Source organism: Thermobia domestica, chromosome 13 (assembly GCF_964235325.1).
Source record: "Thermobia domestica chromosome 13, izTheDome1.hap1.1, whole genome shotgun sequence".
NCBI lineage: Eukaryota > Metazoa > Arthropoda > Insecta > Zygentoma > Lepismatidae > Thermobia > Thermobia domestica.
The window spans coordinates 98,499,598-98,520,396 of record NC_137466.1 but is presented as its reverse complement, the minus strand read 5'-3'; the positions used below and the strand labels follow the sequence as shown (position 1 = coordinate 98,520,396).

General features: G+C 35.1%; 1 protein-coding gene across 3 annotated transcripts in view; it reads right to left on the bottom strand.

The window, feature by feature from the left end:
- LOC145668378 (uncharacterized) overlaps positions 1-20,799 on the bottom strand; it is a 226,390-nt gene that overhangs the window by 10,637 nt on the left and 194,954 nt on the right. For all 3 annotated transcript variants that reach the window (XM_081736162.1, XM_081736163.1, XM_081736164.1), the window contains exon 3: positions 10,339-10,530. In XM_081736162.1, the coding sequence (XP_081592288.1) occupies positions 10,339-10,530 (192 nt within the window). The remainder of the gene's footprint in view (positions 1-10,338; positions 10,531-20,799) is intronic.

Below are 20,799 nucleotides of genomic sequence, written 5' to 3'. Positions count from 1 at the left end.
CACAATACTCTCTCAGTCGTGTTGTAAATCAAGACAATCATGTATGGAATTTATCTTGGTGTATGTTTTGAGAGCATCAGCGAACAAAAACTTTTCACTACTAGATATGTGATCTGGAAGATCGTTGATAAATAATGGGAATACTAAAAGGCCTAGGATGAACGCCTGTGGAATTCCTGATACTTGACTGATTTAAATTCTTTATAGACAACTATATATTTACGTTAACTTAGATATAATGAAAAGAATTTGTTGAGGGTAGGAGAAAAATGATAATGATTTAGTTTGTTTGATTTAACAGTATTTTACTGAGTCAAAGGCCTTCTCAAAGTCAGTATATATTACGTCAACTTGGCATCCTTCATCTAACGAGTTAGTTATAATATTGGTGACTATTGCTAGATTAGTTGTTGATTTACGAGTATCACAGCCATGTTAATAGGTTGAAATTGCTGATTTAACATGATCAATATACCATTTATACAACATCTGTTCAAATACTTTCGCAAAAGTACATAAAATTGATATGGATCTAAAATTAATAATTTCACATTTATTATTAGATGTAGGTATCGAGCAGCTAACGAGGATTTCCTTTATGAGGAAAGGTGCAAGTTTTATTGGAGAGGTCGAAAGCAATCCATAAGGGGATATTTAAATATGTCAATATAACCACTAATTATATACAAGGGTATTCCATCAGGTCTTACAGCTGTTCTGAAGTAAGTTTATTATTATTATTATTATTATTATTATTATTATTATTATTATTATTATTGCTATTTCAATTTAGTGTAAATAAATTTCATTAACAGACAGCGTTTCGAGGATTTCATTCCGTTCTTCTTAAAATGTTTGCCACAGTACCACCCGAGTCTGAGGAAGAGGACACAAATACGGAGATGAAGTATTGAGCAAAGATATTAGCTATTTCGTCATTATGATGGGGGTCGCGCCCTTGTTGGAGGGAGGTGAAGAAGAACTTAATTTCACACAAGAACGTAACATCCTAACAAATCGAATAATTGGAATAGTTTTCAGTGCTGCGGAAAGAATCAGCTCTTTACTTAAAATAAAATAATATAAAATTTGGTCGATTCTTTTCCAAGCTATTGTCAAAAGAACATAGGCGTGCATATCGAATTCGTCAACACATTAGAAAAAAATATGTTATAACTTTCTGCACGTTACCACGATAATCGCCAATATATTTTCATATTATATATATATATATATATATATATATATATATATATATATATATATATATATATATATATATATATATATATATATATATATATTAACTTTTCATTACCCATGTACTCTAGCTTTTCTCACTGTCAGTGAAATTACTTCCATCTTCTTTTCTCACCTGTTTCTCTTGAAAATCTAACACTGCAATGCTTACAAGCAGAACTTACATTTCACAATTTTCGCTTTGTTGTTGTATTATCGTAAAGTGCGTATGGAATAAACTAGCACAAAAGAAAACAGAAAACACAACTATCACCATAGCAATGAGCAAGGTATTACGTTACTCCTATCCCAGTTCATTCATTCAGAACGGTCAGCCTCAACATAACTGTACAATCACAATCATAAGTTTATGGAATTTACATATCAATTTAATGTATGTCATTTTAAACAAAATCTGAGGGATATCGCTACGCGGTTGTACTATGTTTGTTCGAAGCAATTTCTGTTTCTTCTTCTCGAATCAATAGTCTTTCGATGGGTTTGATACAGTTTTCCACTCATTTTTATCTTCACCCAGACTTTTCATTTCCCTGTATTTTTCCTTCCGTACATCTTGTATTATTTGGTCGGTATATTTCAATCGCGGTACTCCTTTAGTTTTTCTCCCCCTTTTGTCATTCCCTCCATAGCTAATAGCATAAATATACCATGCCTCCTAATAGTATGTTTAACTATCTTATTTCTTCTTTTCGAAATAGTCTTCTGTATACTTTTTTTTTCTACCATTTCCAATGCTCTTTCATTTGATAACTTATCCATCTAATTTTCAACATGCTTCCATAGCATCAGATTATTCGTACTTTTCCTCTGTATAGTCCAGACTTCCATTCTCTACTCTTCCTCCAAGAGTCCAGGATTTCATTCTCTACTTTTCCTCTGTACAGTCCACGCTTCATTTTCTACTTTTCCTCTGTACAGTCCAGGCTTCCATTCTCTACTTTTTTTAAGAGTCCAGGGTTTAATTCTCTATTTTTCCTCTTTAGAGTCCTGGCTTCCATTCTCTACTTTTCCTCTTTAGAGTTCAGTCTTTCACTCTCTACTTTTCATCTTTAGAGTCCAGGCTTTCATTCTCTACTTTTCCTCCTTAGAGTCCAGGTTTTCATTCTCTACTTTTCCTCTCGAGTGACTGACATCCATGTAGTGCCATACTCCATATACGACGCCTTCCCCAGCCTTTTCTTCAATTCTATGCTTCCGGTTTTTGTTTCTTTTCGAATGTCTTTCTCGTCTGAGATATTCTGGCTTTTAGACCTTGTCGGCATTAAATATCGAGTTATTTTACTCCCTAAATAAGATTAGTGCAGATAATAAGATTAGTAAATATTTTACCAACTTATGATAGCCAATCCTATTTTGATTTTTTTTTTAAATGAGCATCTCATAACTTCCCTATATGGTTAGCATATGCGCCTTCGGAATGGGAGACCCGGGTTCGATCTCCGGTGGAAGTTCATTTGATTCGAATCCCACGTTCAGCTGTAGATCCAAGAGATTCTAACGTCCAATCCAATCAATGTTACTTTTCTTTCGGTCTTGTTGATCTGTTTAAATAATAATAATAATAATAATAATAATAATAATAATAATAATAATAATAATAATAATAATAATAATGAATAAGATGTGTACGCTTAATGATTAAATGAGCGCTGAAACCTGACAACTATTCCTGAGGAACTGCTTATACGAATAATTTATCATCTTTGAATTATGATGTCAGACGAAGAAAACATGTAGACAATGACGAAAGGTACAGATTTCTTTCATATTGCTTTATAATAAATGTAAAGCTACCATAAAGCCAATATGCTTTTTCTCCATTTTTAACACGTAAAACCATTCATAACATAATTTAATAGGGTAAATATTATATAAATCCTAATACCTTATGTAAATAGCTGCGATTATGTCGTCATTTTAGGGGGTCATGTGCATTCTGTGGTCCAGATATTTCCTGGCAATAATGATGCATTTCAGGATGATAATTTGCCTATTCACACAGCTGGAATTGTCACAGTGTGGTTTGTGGAATATCGGGATGAAGTTGAACACATACGCTGATCTGCCGAATTCTCGGACCTAAACATAATTGAATATCTATGGCCTGTTTTGGAAACACGAATCCAGGGCAGATTTCCGCCTCCATTCTCTCTAACGAAACTCAGTGATGTAATACACGCGGAATCTTGTAATATTCCACTTGCTATCATTTTCTATCTCTATTACTCCATTCCACGTTGCATCAGAACAATTCTGACGGTGAAAGACGGTCAAATGCCATATTAATCTGATAAAGTGCACTTTATTTTTAAGTATTTCCATTAAATAGACAAATATATGTATGTTAATTCTTTTCCTTATTTTGCTAATTTACCTTGCACTAATAAGTTAATAAATCATGAACTAACTAAAACTAACTAACTCTATGGCCTATGGTACCCGGAGGTTCAACGTCGCGTTCACAAAAGCTTTCTACTGACTTCTATGCTTAGCCAACTGGATATAGTTTCTATTTTGTATTCCTATTTCTGCGAGATCTATCTTAATATTGTCCTCCTATCCGCGCCTAGGTCTTCCTAATGGTCGTTTTCCGATCAGTCTTCCAGTTAAAACTTTGAAAGCGTTTCTACTTTCTTCCATCCTGGCTACATGACCTGCCCACCTGAACCTCCTAGACTTGATGACCCTAACAATGTTTGGTAAATCGTATAAATTATGTATTTCCTCGTTGTGAAGTTTCCGCCATTCTCCATTCCCGTTCCTCTTGGGTCCGAATATTCGTCTCAGAACCTTGTTCTCAAATACTTTCAGTCTATGTTCTTCCCTCAGAGTAAGCGACCATGTTTCGCAACCATACAGAACAAGAGGCATGATTAGAAAATATCGTTTTATATATTTTAAGCTCCAAATTTCTAGACAGAATTCGCGACAACAAGAGATTTTGAACTGAATAATAACACGAATTCCCTGCTTTTAGTCGACATTTAATTTCTTCGTGAAAATTGTGTTCGTCTGTTAACACTGATCCTAGATATTTGAAAGTATCCACTTTATCAAAAGTATTACTCGATATTTTAACGCATCCTACGATCCCGACGAACTTCCATGTATTTAGTTTTCTCTGTATTTACTTCTAAACCCATGTCGTTGCAAGCGTTTAATAAGACCTCTGCATTTCTTTCTATTGTTCTCCTATCTTCCCTAATAAATTTACATCATCAGCATGCGCCATAACCTGGTGAATACCATTCAACTTTACGCCCTGGTTGCTATCTTTGATTTTCCTTATAGGGCATTTCAGGACAAAGTTCAATAATAATGGCGACAACGCATCTCCTTGTTTCAGGCCATTCTCGACGTGAAAGCTCGTAGACAAAAATTTTCCTACCCGGACTTTATTTTGGGATTCATTTAAACATATCTTAATTAATCTAATTAGCTTTTTCGGTATTCCAACCACCAATAAATCTTTAGAAGCGACATTATATTATAGCTATATATTATGAAATTCGGAAGAACGGTCATTGGCAAAAATCGCTTCTCAAATTTTGATTGTTTTTCACGGGAAATATAAACTATAAACTAATAGTTGATTCACTTTAAAGTTACGTTTAAAGAGAAGTCAAATCCATGAAAAGGGATTTTACTTACAAATTAATATACAAAACAGTTTTATTTTGAACTTTAGAGCAGCCGAGGTTAGCGTGCATGCCTCAATACCATTAAAACCACGTGAAACACTTTGTCTGCACTATTAGGGATAAGCTCCTAATATTCTAATCTAGTCTACTAATGTTCTACTCGAAGGCAGAATCTCGTTTTTGTATCTCTGATGCTGATTGTCAAGCTAGGCCTCTAACTATGTACTACCGTGATGCGCGCTGCATACGCGAAGCAACCATAATGTAGAATCTACTATTGGAAGGAATGGTCATAAGCAATAATGCTCACTCAGTTTTGTACAGAATGGAGAAAAATAATACTACTTTATGGCATTTTGCTGAAAGAATTTATCATCAGCTTAATACCAGTCAGATTAGATAGTATTTTCGATCGCTATGTTCGAATTGCTCCTATCTCTCAAATTTTCTTTTCCTTGGCTGTGCGCTACTCATGATTACGTATTACATTTCAGAGATGACAGTTGGAAAATTGTACTTTGAAGTCTTATGTTACTGATTTCGTTTCGGCTTAATGTCTACCTATTAAAGAAAGAAAAAAAAGTAACAAAGCTGTTCTCTTCCAATCGTCAATAATTAAAACATAATTGTGGTGACAAAAGAGTAATATTTTGTTACTATAATCTCCACATCAGTCGCTTTTACGACAGAACTTCACAACTATTGATAAAGAAAGAAAAAAAAAGAGAGAGTTATTTCCTTTATTTAAAGTTGATTGACTTTAATCCTTGCGTGCTCGACAAAATCCTCAATGGCTCCATACAGGTAAAAGAATTCAGAAGAGACCTCCTAGCCGTCTAATCGTATTATGTTCACGCTTCAAGACTTCGCCAGATGGTCACAAACAAAATTAGGCGTTGGAGGGTACGGAGAAAACGAAACGAATGAATGCCATTCTTACAAAGTTTTTCTTTTTATGTATTTCTTCTTTGAAAACCAATGGTGTGGTAATGGACTTGAATAGCTTCCAGTCCAGTCAGTCAGTTGTAGGGAGATGTCTTATGTAAAGATGAGCCCAAAGGGGTTGACAAGCAGTCAGGTGACAGCCCAAGGACTCGTCGCACAGGCGTTTTTTTTTCTTTTTCTTTTGACGCAATTTGACCACAAGGTTAAGTGGAAAGGATATACGAAAGAAAAATACATACAATCAATTTCCCATTAACGCCTGGTTATTTAAAATGTTGCTGCGTATTTCTGACGATTGTGCATGCAAAGAAAATTAATCTTTCACAAGAAAGAAGTATTGTGGAAACTACTGGAAAGAGGCATGTATTACACAGGATATTATTTCGAGGTCTAAATTCACTGAAGTTAAATCATATTAAAATTTGTAAAATCACTCCTAAAATCAGATTAAATTTACAGAAAAGTCGGGATTTCGGAAGGTCCGGATCCCCTCTCCCAGAACCCTACCCCTTGCATACGCCCCTGATTTGGAATATTTTCTTTGTTGCTTTCAGTTTCCTTGATATAACAAAAATATCCGTAAGAAAGTTCGTGAAAGCAACTTCCTCAGCAAGTCCACTCTTTTAGCAATGTTTCAAGTTGTGTAAAACAAACCGAAGTTCGAAACCTCTTTCATTAGTTGCTTCATCGCGTTATATCCTAAATTCATGTTTAAATTTATTTGTCCTAAATTCATGTTTAAATTTTCAATCCGCTTCAAATAACGTTTATATTTCCATGTATATAGGTAATATGTGCACCAAAGTTCTCCAAATTTACCGAAAATTATTTCTCTGATTTTTTTAAAAATCAAAATTTCAGTTTCTAAAAAATGAAGAGGTTGCAAAAATATACCTTCATATAGGATTTTACTCTGACATCACTGTATGAATAAGTCTATATTCTGTAATGAAAATCTAAAAACAGAGTTTTAAAAAATATATTTTATAAAATCATTAAAATTTAATTCTAACGTTAAAAGAAGATACTGAAATTGCAAATATTATTTCTGTATTGTTATTTTATGGCAACTGTTAAAATATCAATATTAGGTAATGGCATAGTTGATAAGGTGATGGGAATCTAAAAGTAACAAAATAATTTTAAACAAATATACTAGTCTCAGACGATCACGTATGCTCTCGTGTCATTCAAAAACCATTGGGAGAAAAACAAAATAATTATAGCGAACCTCAGGCTGCAGAATGATACAATTTTCCAAATATAAAAAGGAACACGAGAGAACAGAGAGGCATTCAGGTTCAGAACATTAGGTTTCACAATCAGATTCAGACCCAGATTGAACCGAAATTCAAAATGATCCTGACTCAAAATATGGGTGGACGATGAAGAACTGGACACCAATCCTTTCTTGGCAAAAGGGCAAAAAAGGAACACTTGCCTTTCTGTTTCTAAATTCCCTCCTATAGTTTGTTAATTTAACAACAGGCAGCAATACTCATCCTTTCCATAGAAACTAACCACTGTATTACCATATTATTTAAACAATTCTATTATGAAAATAATTACTATTAAGGAAAATTAAATAAAATTTTGAGTTTTTACCATCTTATGATCCTGACCCACGTATAGCTAAACGAGTAAAGTAGAAATCGGTTCCCTTTCGGGACAGGGCATGAAGACCCAAGGACTGGGTGTGGAGGTAAGACTACATTTTCTTGACATCGGTATTCAGGGAAGCCATGTAGTTAGTTAGTACCATACTCGGTCAATTTGTTTCCCCAGCTTTCCTTCAGGTGCATGTTGCAAAGAGACTGGACGAACTTCAGGGCTCGATTTTTCGAACAAGGGTAGGAGAAAAAATTTCCCGTCCAACCGGGGATCGAGCCCAGGTCGCCCAGCAGGCAGGTAGATGCCCTATGACCTACGCTATCACGGCTGGTAAAGGAGGCAAATCATAAATATAAATATGAATAAAACAACCTGCAGAATATACGCAGAAAGTGACAGGAAATAAGTGTAAGCCTATCTATGTGAAACAAAAACTATCAAGTACAAACAACGCGACTCGGAACGAACTACCAGATTCATGCTTTAGAAGTTAATGTTGTACTATTCTATTATTTTAGTACAGTGTGCTGTCAAAGACTTACTATCTGAACATTATTATTATTATTATTATTATTATTATTATTATTATTATTATTATTATTATTATTATTATTATTATTATTATTATTATTATTATTATATTATAGAGTTCGTGACTTTTCTTGCAACAGCTGCATCACGCATGAATGATATTCTTCAAAGAATCTCAGATACTTATCAATCATAATGTCGTACTTCAAAACTCATTTTGACTAGTCTGACTGAATCCGATGAACAGTCAGGCGTTCTTTAATACAAAAGAAAAAATAAATGTTTTGTAAAAAAAAATGTATCTTTTTTTGTAATCCTTCTTAGCTCATAGATGGTATCCATTTTCTTTCATTGATGATTGTGACGACACTTGAAATTCCTTTCTGAATGTCCTGACGAATGCACAAGCTTTATTTAACCTTTTTTAACCTTCGGCATCACAGACTCTCTCCGATGGAAGAAGAAAAATAAACTCTTGACCGCCAACGAACCAATAGGCGTAGGCTTTTAATCAGATCCGTTATAATCACGATTCATAACTGTTAAATATTATTTTGATAAGAGACTTACGTATTATATTAGTGTTATTCATTTATGGAACTATCCTGATCGAATAAATATTGATTTTTTTTTTCGTCAATTTTATAGGGAGATTCTTGCTGTCATGCTCATACTAAAATCAAATTTGTTTATTCTAACAAATGAAACACATTATGCTAGACACACAATACATTCAACTCGTTTTGATTTATCTAATCGAACTCTGAATTATAGTGAACATTGAATACAGTGGACCCAATTTTAGCCACAATAGCCTGTTCTAGCCACAGAAACATGATGTTATATGTACTTTTTTTTAAATTTTACTTTATATGAAAATAAAGTATCGTTTTTAGAGACAAATAAGTAACACTAAATTAAACACTACAATATGAGGATGATAAATGCACCCCCTCCAAAAGAAATAAGGAGAGAGAGAAAAGGAAAGAACTAAAAGGAGTTCGATCACACAATTCTGACATAATATTTACGATAAACGCGCAAATTGTACTATTGGGCCCGTGAAATTATAGGCACAGGCGCAAGTGTGCGTCCGTACCCCGAAATATTGTTTACAAGCTGAGCGAAAAAAGATGTTCCCAAAACCTGTTTGTAAACAGTTTTGTTCGAGGACCGAGGGAAGTTCGTAACCCGTGGGTTTACTGTATATTTCTCCGTGAAGGTTTTGAACTGCCTACTAGGAAGCACAAACAGCTTTGTTGTACGTGCTCTTGAGTTCAATCTACTCATAAAATTCCTCGCTGCTGAAAGGGACGTTGAACTCAAAAATCAAATCATGAAATGGGGTACGATCTCTCTATAGGCGGGGTTTAAGGAATATAGAAACCCATGATATAAACAAAGTTGTACTTTAAAAAAAAAATAACCATGTTAGTTATTTTACCGTATTTTGCATTGTGCGTAATTTGCACTTGTCGCAAAACTTCCTAGTCTTCATCATTTAAAATGGGTCAATGAAAAGAAATCTTCCCACTCGAAACTGAGGGGATATTAAGTGCAATATAGGGTTGTTCTCCAATTAAATACTGCAGTTTCCATAGTTAATCATATACTTGTATGTTATCAGTAAGATAACTTTCAATAGTAATTTTCTCTCTAACAATAATTTTAACAGTTTTATTAAAATTTACATAATTCTGCTGAATGACACTATTGTCATGTTGTCGAGAATTATATAAATGAACCGTATTTGTTAAAACAAATAATTGCTTATGTTCAACTTATATTACATATATATATAATGATTATACGATGTATGTATAAACTACGTAATGTTAGTAATTCACATTCTTAAAACATATTTTTACATGAATTCGAATATCCATAATTATTAAACTGTGTAAGATTAGGGATATTGCTAACAAGTACTTCACTCATCAATTACATGTTAACACATTAATTACATATAGATTACTGTGATTAATTTGCAAACTTGTAACAATAGTGTCATTTTATTAGCCCCTAGTAAGTTAGTAGGGAGAATAATCTTCCAGAATATTCAGTGGGCGATTTTTTCAACTAATAAATCCCCTCACTCCCAAAATTTCACACCTAGCCTTTAAGTCAAGGCATTTAAAATATTGACAATTGTATCAATTACCTATCGTTTATATTATTAGGCATAATAAGCCTAATAATATAAAATGATTGGTAATTGATATAAACGATTGTAAAGACTTGTATTACATTCATGTAGATTTCTCATGTCGAATGTTCTGCAACAAACTAAACGTCCAGTTTAATATTACAGTGCAAAGAAAAAAAATCACAAGCAACTGCTTGCTCTTACCTGTAATTTGAACACAGCGCCTAAGATACAGGTACACCAACTGCGGACAGTTTCTCACAATAATTTTAAGTCCTGCGTCCTCCACGCTATGGCAGTCTGTGAGATCAAGATACTGTAGAAATAATGGCCTCGGTCGCTCTAGTCCCATGTCTAACCCGCAGCTCATATTTATACAAGAGATTCTAGTGCAACCTAGAAGAGAAACAACCAAAATAAAACATGTTAGTTTCTTATTCCATTTTAGGAGTAATGATTATCTGTGCCATATTATTACTAGAAAAAGGTTAAGTATGTAGTAAATTGTGATTATATATTGCCGGACATACTTTTCTAATACACACAATGACAATTTCGAAATACGTGCGAGTTGTTAAAGTAAATATTTTAATTGCCGCTAGTTTTGTGGCGCTTTATTTCTGTGGTCATATTCTGAATCCAATCCGAAACAGCTCACCAATCTCGGGTGCTTTAACGCAGTCATAAACGTAGAATAAGAAACTTTTTAGCACTTACACATTTAAAAACATGTGATTCCAGTGCGTAAGCAAGGGCGGTTAACCTTTCCTGAGCAATATATTAAACAAAAGTACACATTTATCACATTAATACCTGAAATTATATAAATTTGGACGCCTGCACGTCCATTCCCCTTAATGTACTTCTGCATACACCACTGCGTCATACCATACACATCGTTGTTAATTATGCTTATTTGGTTGTTTTCTGCAAATCACTGTCTATTCTGTCAAATTACTACTACCATTGCCAACTTCTACAGGGTGACCCAATAAAACTTCTCACATTTTAAAGGCTAATAAAACAAAAAGTAAGTTGTTTAAAAGTTGTTCATTCAAAAATATACAATGATATTGAAAACAACAGTTCGTAATTGGGCTATGATCAGATCAATTGCGGAAATTTTGTTTGTTTACACAACCAATTAAGTGGAAATACGCTTTTCCACTACACGAAAGAACAGCATCTATTGGAACATGTTGCATTATGTTCTCACATGGCTGTTGATGCCTTAAAACATGTGCTGGTTTTAAGTTCTTGGACAAACATAATTTTATAAGGGTGAAAGTGCAGGTGTTCTTATAAAATTCCTCTTAAATACACTCTTTTAAGGAAACCCAAGAGCTGCAGTGCACTTCCTTGCAGAACGTTTTGGGAACTGCAAAAGAGACTGCCCCACAGCCTCAATACTCTCAGGCCTAGGCGTACGAGTACTCTTAGGGAAATGATTTTTTTTTCTTTTCATTTCAATTTTGAACCTACTGTTCAGAAATTCTCGATTCACTTCACGATTACCTTCCAAACAGGGATATTTTCATTACGTGGAATAGCAAACTTGAAAGCGAAAAGCTCTTTGCTGATTTTGAAAAACATTTCAACTGCGTACGCGCGGTAGCTACTGACAAAACCACAATGACAACTGTAAATGGCAGGAAAGTAGTGAGCGGAAACGACGTCTTCCAACCCTCTCGCCCCTCCAGTGACAGCGCTACAGACGAACAAAATGTAGGAGGTTTTCTTGCGTCACCTTGTATTACTATTCTATTTTTTTAACTATTAATAGTTATTACTAACAATTTCCGTCAATCTCCGTGGTATTCTAAATATTGCAACTATTCTTTTTTGTCGAGACCGGCAGCGTGATTCTGTAATCCACGTCTATTGAAGGCTAGATAGTATGGTGGGGAACGGTCTGCACTGTGAGGGTTAGTTTTGTATGACGGCCTGAGCCTGCCAACTGCACCGGGCTCAAGTCCTAGTCGTTGTCCGGAGCCCACGTTTCATAACCTCTGTGTCACATAAGAACGCAAAACAAAACTTTACACTTAAAAACTCATTATTATTCTTCCTCTTCCTAGTTTAGATTTTATGGGAAATTTCAGGTCTATGTTGTATGTATCCTTATTTCGTATTTCTTGAACACCAGGCAAATGTCGAGATGATACTTAACACAAAGGTCCCAGGCAAGTTTCCCATTCCTTTCTTCCTTCCCCACTTTCAACGATAATGTGATCGCCAGGGTGATGTCATCCGTAATATATGACCAGGCAAAAATGGCCACAGATGCCAAAACCTCAGAAATATTGTCAAATTGCTTTTTCCTGGATTTTGGGCACCGTAGTCTAGTGGTTAGAGCATTGGACTGACATCCGCGTAGTCCCTGGTTCGATTCCCGGCCGGTGCTTTCCCAATTTTCGGCGTCCGTCCAGCGTCATGAGGCAAACTGGGGAGACACGTGAATAAAAGACAAGACGGCAACTAGGTCTAGAAAGCTACCAATGTGACGGTTAGCGATAAGGTGATCACGTGTTCGTCGCTAGGCGGGAAGTAGTTCCACCAGTTGTTAACAGAGGGCGTAGAGCGGCTCTGCCGTGTCGTGACAAAACGCTGTAACTTTGGCGAAGAAGTTTTGCGAAAATGAGCCGTAAAGTTTTCATCCGAAAATGTGATCTGTATCGTGTAGAACCAGTGTAACTAGGCAATAATGGTCAACCAATCAATTTTCACCAAATTTAATCACACAACATGCATTTACGTAACATTACATGTAACCACGTGTTTTCAAAGTCAAGATACACTATTTCTACACCATACAGATCACATTTACGGATGAAAACTTTAAGACTCATTTTCGCAAAACTTCTTCGCCAAAGTTACAGCGTTTTGTCACGACACGGCAGGGCTTAGGCCCATAAATCGGGCCGTTACGCCGAGTGGCTTGGTTTGCTTTTTGGATTTCAATTGTTGAGAATGCTTTTTGTTAATATTGTCTCTTCCTCATTATCTGTGGACTGCTACTGGATGCAGTAGTGTAGCCAGAATTCCCCCAAGGGAGGATCAAGCTTTCAAATTCATATAGTTTTCACATTGTTTGTTTAGGGTGGCCCAAAAGTAGATGTACACTCCTGCATTGATCGAGTATAAAATTCTAGTTTATGGATTTATTTGCTTCGACTGTTCCGGGCTTAATTATAAGTAATAAGATGTTAAGAACAAATAATAGAGAAACTAGGTCTACCTGTTTGATAACAATAATAAATGATATAAAATACGGGACGGACTGTATACCTACTTTTGAGCCACCCTGTATTATACATGTTTATTTTTCATATCTTCTTCAAAGGGGGTTAAAGAACCCCGGGACTCTCCTTGCATACGCCGCAGATGGAATTGCTTCCACCACCACCCCCCACTTTCCACTGTTCATTTATATTATTTCTATCTTCCCTTTATATGCGACATATAAATACTTTTTGACATTTGTGTTTGCTTGTTACTGTTATACTGAATTTCTGCTTATAATTGTTCTGGACAAAAGAACCAGTCGTGATCTTTATTTAAATTGAGATTCGAATGCATTCCCATCTTTAACGTATACCATATAATAATTGTTCCATTTATTCGAAAAATAAAATAAAATAAATAAAATTTTATTATCGAAATTCGGGTCATATGCAAATTCTTCTCAGCCATCTTTCATAAATTCCTTCTCTCTCTCTGACAAGAGGCACGACCCGGGCGTGAAAACAGGCGTTCATTCCATGCTTAAGAAAACCCACAGGCTGTGTGGCGGTCTTAACTGAAACCGCTAGATACGTGACTGAATCGGAATGAACATTAAATGAGAATCGTGCTTTCACGAACTTCATAAGTTCGTTACACAGGTTCTTTTTTGTTACTAATTTATTTCTTAGTTAGTGTTTAATATTTGTCCTGGAGTTAGTTATATATTCAAATTAAACACACATGTTCAGTTCGAGCTTAAATTCTTGTTATATTAGTACAATTCTGTCTGTATGTTTCTTTTCGTTCAACATTATTTTTACTATAGATTCTTTATTTTAAAATGTTACAATGTTAAAATGGTAGTGGTGGTAGTAATCTTATAGTGGTAGTAATCGTTGTGATAGTAGTTTATCTATTAATGCTTCCTATTATACATGTTTAATGGTTGAAACTAATTACCTAAAAAATTGACAAACATTTAATAAAACACAAATTTTCTTTGTAGGCCTAATTCTTTAAGCACTTCCATGTTATGAAGCATTTAAATGTATGTATTTTTGCTAAAACATTTAGTTTATTAAACGTACATAAATTCGCATTTGAAATGTTTTAAAGATTTATTCCAAAACCGTTTTCGAATAGCCATACTACTTACTTACACACAATGTTAAATCGAAACAGTCGGTTCTTGCTCAAATTTGGAATTTCGTTTTTTTTTTTTTTTTTTTTTTTTTGTCTAACTTTTCTTCTTAAAAAGTCATTTAAACACACTTTCTGCCTGAGACAAGAAAATGATCAACCTTAACCAGTGGAGGCTCTTAAAGGGAATCATTGCATACAAGAATTAGAACTACGTAAGTTTTCTCCCCTCGGTTTGTCGCGATAAATGTTTTATTCTTGCCGAAGGCTGCCATCAAGAGCCGTCACTAACAGAAAAGTAAAAACGTATAAAATTTTATGCAAAAATCAGATAAAATACTATCAAACAGTTTATGAAACTAATCTAGAAACCGTCGTAATCGAATTGAACTGTTTCAATCTAACAAGTAAAGGTTCTCTCCCAAGAATCGGGGATCCGGAAACTGCGCATATATTTAGATAGAGGAGGACCACGAAGGAATACTGGTGAAATATGCCGGGCAAAGGATAAATCCAATATGCCCGCCCGAAGGTCATGCCAATCAACTTTTGCAAGCAACCTCTCATCCACTTCTCATGGCCAGATTAACTTAGTGGTTTGCAGATTGATATATGTACGAACACTACACATCTATTGGTTTGAAATTTCGCGGACGTTGACGTACTGAACCCAATATGGCCGATCAAATGTTAATGTGTCAACGACTCGCGTCTGGAACGTAGCCACTGCAAAAGTTTGGGAATAATGTGCTAATACGATTTTCAATCTATACAATGTTAGCTTTAAACCTTTCTTTGGTTTTCGAATTTTACTTCTTCTTCTTCTAAACCTTAACCAGTTACAGATTTAGTTTGCTGTAACATGTATAGAATAATTAATAATTATGTGAGTAACGAAAAATATTTTTTGATTTGCGCCGGATTCGAACATAGGACCCTTGGATCGTAAACCACGATATTATCTGTGTAGCCACGGTGCCAGTGTTGGCAAGGCGGTTTTTGTTATATATGTTATGGTTTGCAAACTTTAAGACGCGTATTCTAGGACGTTTGTGGCTAGTGCGTTCTAGACCTTCTCAAATTGAACAGTATATGTCTGCGTGTAACACTTCAAACAGATAACACAGGCACTGGCAACATTTTTAACTTACTGGCATTTCACCTCCAAAATCTGTTCCAGTGAATTGTAGGTGATTTTCATGCGAAACCACATGAACTGTTTACAGTGTATATTTTATAGCCTCGTATTTCGCATCTATATTGGATACACGATGTAGAAATTGTGATCCATTTGTATTATTTTCCTCACCTACTAGTGGTAATGGACCTTTACACCAAATTTCGTTTTCGTAGTACGAGCTGTTTGGTTCAGGATTTTGTTCTGCCATATTGGTTTTCAGATGGCGATATTTTGAACCGTTTAATGCTTTTCGTACACGTCTAGTGATACTGTACTTTCATAGTACAATTCGTTTTCCAGACACGAGTCGTTGACACATTGACATTTTGATCGGCCATATTGGGTTCAATACGTCAACGTCCGCGAAATTTTTAAACCAATAGATGTGTAGTGTTCATACATATATCAATTTGCAAAACATTAAGCCCATGGGAAGTGGATGAGAGGTTGCTTGCAAAAGTCGATTGGCATGGCCTTCGGGCGGCCATATTGGATTTATCCTTTGCTGTCGGCCCGGCATATTTCACCAGTATTCCTTCGTGGCCCTCCTCTATCTACATATATGCGCAGTATCCGGATCCTCGATTCTTGAGAGAGAACCTTTACTTGTAAGTCATTCTAACAATTAACTAAACTCTCTATCACTACAGTCCACAAAGAACTTTAACCAGCCAGATGGCATAAAAAAAAAAAAAAAAGGATGATGTGTGTTTAATGCATTTGCTTCGAACCCACTTCTCTCCAGACCAAAGTTCAATGTAAACTAGCTTCGAATTGTCGAAATGCCAGATCAGGATGGGCTAAAAATTAATATGGCTAATATTTTTATACAACCAACATCCTTCAAATTGGTTTTATATTTAAGAACATGTGCTATTTAAGAAAATACAACCTGGGTTTTAGTTTTGATCTGTAACTTGCACCACAGTACTTTAACGGTGTTGAATACATTGCTATGTGTTTTTCTTTTAATCTATTGATTTATATGTGAAACTATTTTTGGTTTCTTTGAAATAATTTTAAATTTTTAATGGATTGAGTGTAGTGATTTCTTCCTCAAATCTATTTAAATGTCTCGTCACTTTATAAAAAATTAAATGATGTCATATATTATAAAAATAATTAATATTTAATAATGAAATTTAACTAATATTAAATTTATATATAATGCAATTCATTGATAAATGTAAGGAACACGTAACGAGGTTTAAAGGAAAAAACAGTAAAGTCACATAATTCAAATTGTGTCATTTCAAAAAAGAGAAAAATTGTTACTCAAACAAATCAGGTATTCAATGCCGTTAATATCTTACTATAAATTTAGGCATATATAGGGTGTCTCAAAAGTCTCTTGGCAGGGTAAATCTTATCAGTTACAACAAAATGTAAGAGGGGGAGTCTCTCCAAATATGATCTTTTAAATCTAAAGTGAAGGATTTTTTTTTTTTTAATCGGACCGTTTGGGCTGTACACTCTTTATGCACCCAATGTTAAATGAAAATGCAACGTTTCTATTTACCTGGACCCACAACATAAGTGAATGAAGTTACGGGTCCGCATTTCAATTAGCCTGTCTTTTACGCTTACGTGTCGACGGCCAGCCCCAATTTCAATCATGCCCCCATTCACCGTACTCTTACAAAAATTTTCCACCTCCCGGTAAATATTGGAAACCAACTTAATTCACACTTTAGCAAACAGCAATGCCACAAGCACACCATGGTAAGGAAGTTTGGTTTGGTTCGGTTCTTGGTAAACTTAATTCCTTAAACTCGATTCCTAACTTCTGGCCAAAAACGATGGTGATCCATGAAGTAATTCTTGAGATTTTGCGTCTCCCGGACGGACAGAGACGGACACACGGACAGACAAAGTAAATATATAGAAGTTTTGGTAAATGGAACTTCTTAAACGTAAGAAATAACAATTATTTCCTCGGTTTCATGAAAATATGCAAAATATTTACAACTACTGTAGACAGTGTTATGTTTATTTTTTATTTTTATTTTTTAAAGAGAACCGATTAGCAACCTTCTCACAAAATCACAGGTGTCTTCCGGAACCGGTACAGGAAGACCTCTCTCTGTAGTCAAAATAAATCACCAGATCGCCTGCCTGGCCCATCACAAGAGAGAAACCGCTATGCACACGATAGTCAACGAAACAAGCAGATTTTCTTACAAAAAGAAAAGAAGAAAAAAAAGGAGAGAGAAAAAGATATAAGTGAGGTCACATACATGACTAACCCTATCATTGACTACACATATTTAAAGAGGAAGAAAAAATGCAACAATCACAACCTTTCAGACAATATCCTCCTACACTCCAATCATCATAATTAACTAGACGGGCGAAATTATAGGCGTGGCGGTGATGTAATTGCATACAATTGCCAAATATCTACCTGTCAACAATGCTCTTGAAAACTAAATGTAACTCAAAGAGGGTCATTCTTCCTTTTTTTTTCCTCTTCCTTTTATGTTTCATTTCTCTATAGAACATATTCCCGTTAGGCATTCGACAAGTTGTTTTTGTTTCGTTTAAAACCTTGTTATGCTAAGTTTTGCTTCAATGCACTTACTCTGTTGGTTGGTTGTGTACACAAAATTTAAGTAACGTTAACACACTGCCTTCGGATTAGTATTTGTGTCTATAGTTTGTAAGCACACGTGTGTGTCGGTATCCGTGTGTCTAGTATGTTGTTTTAATACATGCATTCTTCGTACTTTTTTATCCTTTTTCTCTAAAGGAAGCAAGGAAATTTCAGGTCAGTCGAGTACGAGAAGCAGCGTCTTTAATTACGCCATTTGTCAGTTGCTATTATACCTTGGAAAGGGATGGTTATGGAAAACTTTTCGTATTCGCCCTATTTAATAAACGTATAATTTTAATATTTTGGCCTGCGGAAATAGAAGCACCAAGTACAAAGGGGGATGATAGGAATTCAGGTAAAATATCCTCGACACAATAATTTTAATACATAATTTGCTGGTAGTGAAATTGGCATATGTTACTGAAGTACAGTCTTTACGAACACGCCACATACAGTACCTACGGTATATTTCTTTGAAAATCACTGTTCTCCCACTTCGGAGTTTGCTTGTATACAATAAAGCCTTCTTTGCCTCTTTTAGGTACAGGAAGAAGTTGGTATCTAGCTGTAGTTTTAGGTGGAGCGTTTTCTTTCTAATTTTGGTGTCTGAAGACAGGAAGAAAAAAGAAGTATTATGAGAAACGAAAGGCGAAATTGCGCCAAAATACCCATATTCTAAAGTCTAGACAAAACTCGAACCCACAACGGGGCAAAAAAAATTGAAGTTTTTGTTTCTTGGGGTTTAGCGCCCCTTAGCAGCATCGTGACTATATGAGACATGGAACTACAGTTTGGGGTGCAATACGCACCACCGTGATGTGTTCAATGTTCTCCGATCGGAATTAAACCCGGGACTATATGCAGCAAAGGCGTGCACTATAACTACTATATAAATAGGTAGGGCTCAAACTATGAAGTGTTCGTTAATGTTCACTCTTCAGTAGATTCATTGCTAGAGCGCTAGCTTTCGGCGGACGTGCAGTTTAAACCCTGACTGAGCATGAAGGCATAAGATACAAATTCAAGTAGTTGTTTGGATTCCAATTTAACAGTCTTAAGTCCTACCATTCATCAGGGACGGTTTTAGAATTTTAATTTTGGGTAGGCCTACTCCTTCAGTTATGGATACTTATACACATTCGATTGATTGACGGTAGGAAATTACTTTTATAATAGTGGTTGATGCTACTTATTAAGCAATTATGTACCATTAATATAAACAGTGGAAAACATATTTACTCTTTATTGTACCTTTAGCGTTTATATATTTTTCAAAATTTTTGAGTAGGTCCGTGCCTAACCGGCCTATCCCCTAAAACCGCTACTGCCATTCATAACTTTGTTGCATACAACCGGCGATCACAAAATCACATATATTTATAACAAAAATGTGTATACAAGTAAGGTGTATATATATATATATTACAGGCACGGATCCAAGGGAGGCTATAGGGCTATACCCCCCTTGACGCTTAGGTGTACACTGGATAAAATGAACTTTGATCCCGCTTTATACTGGATAAAGCTGCAAACTATGGTTTAGCCCCTCCCTTGATTATATCCTGGATCCGCCACTAATATATATACAGAATCTGTAAAGGTTGTTTTCTGTTCACTAACTACAATATTATTACAGTTTACAAACAAACAAACAAGAAGGTTCACTTATGAGACATACCAATCAATAGAATTCCATTGAACTAAACATAATGATATGTGTGAGTGTAAAAAGCACATGCAAAATGTCCGAGAAAATTGAGAGAGAGAGAACCAATTTGTAAACCTGAAAACATTTGCTGTACGACAATCATGCAACTTACTGAGATAACAACTAGTACTGAAATATACCCTAATTAAGTTCTTTATTATGACACTAGGAAAACGACAATACATTGTATAGTTAGTGAAAATTGGCCTAAAATTATTATTAATTCTTAAATTTCAGTTTCTGTTTAACTAACATATTGTCCAAATATAAGACACATATCAGTCAAAAAAAAAATCCATCGAGTTGGACAAATAACATGCTTTGAGAGTGAATTCTCATGCGTAGTTTTCTAGAAAATCGAAAAATAACTTTCGTGGAGCTAAAAAGTGTATCGTTCGTCCCAACAATAATTGACAAGTTTTTATTTTGCTGAAAGAAATTATTCATGTACTGTCTAGACTAAAAATATACTGTTAGCTAGCAGATTGCTGTTTCTCTTCTCCCTAATGGTGACACACACACACACACTCTTTACGCAATACTACTTGTAAAATTTGCAGATCTGTATATCTGAGTATAAGTACAGATGGATTACTCCAATTTCTCCATCCGCTGAAAAATATTTTTCTTTGAAGTCCTTTCGGGATATTTTATAAATCGGACACTCATGGAGGGTATTCCGCTATTACTGGCATGTCATTTGCGGCAAATTTACAAGCTTACATGCACTTCAGTTTTTCAATAAAGTTTCTCAATATTTTAAACCAATTTCATATTTTCTCTTAATCTCAGATTTGTTGTTCTCTCCTATCTACTCAT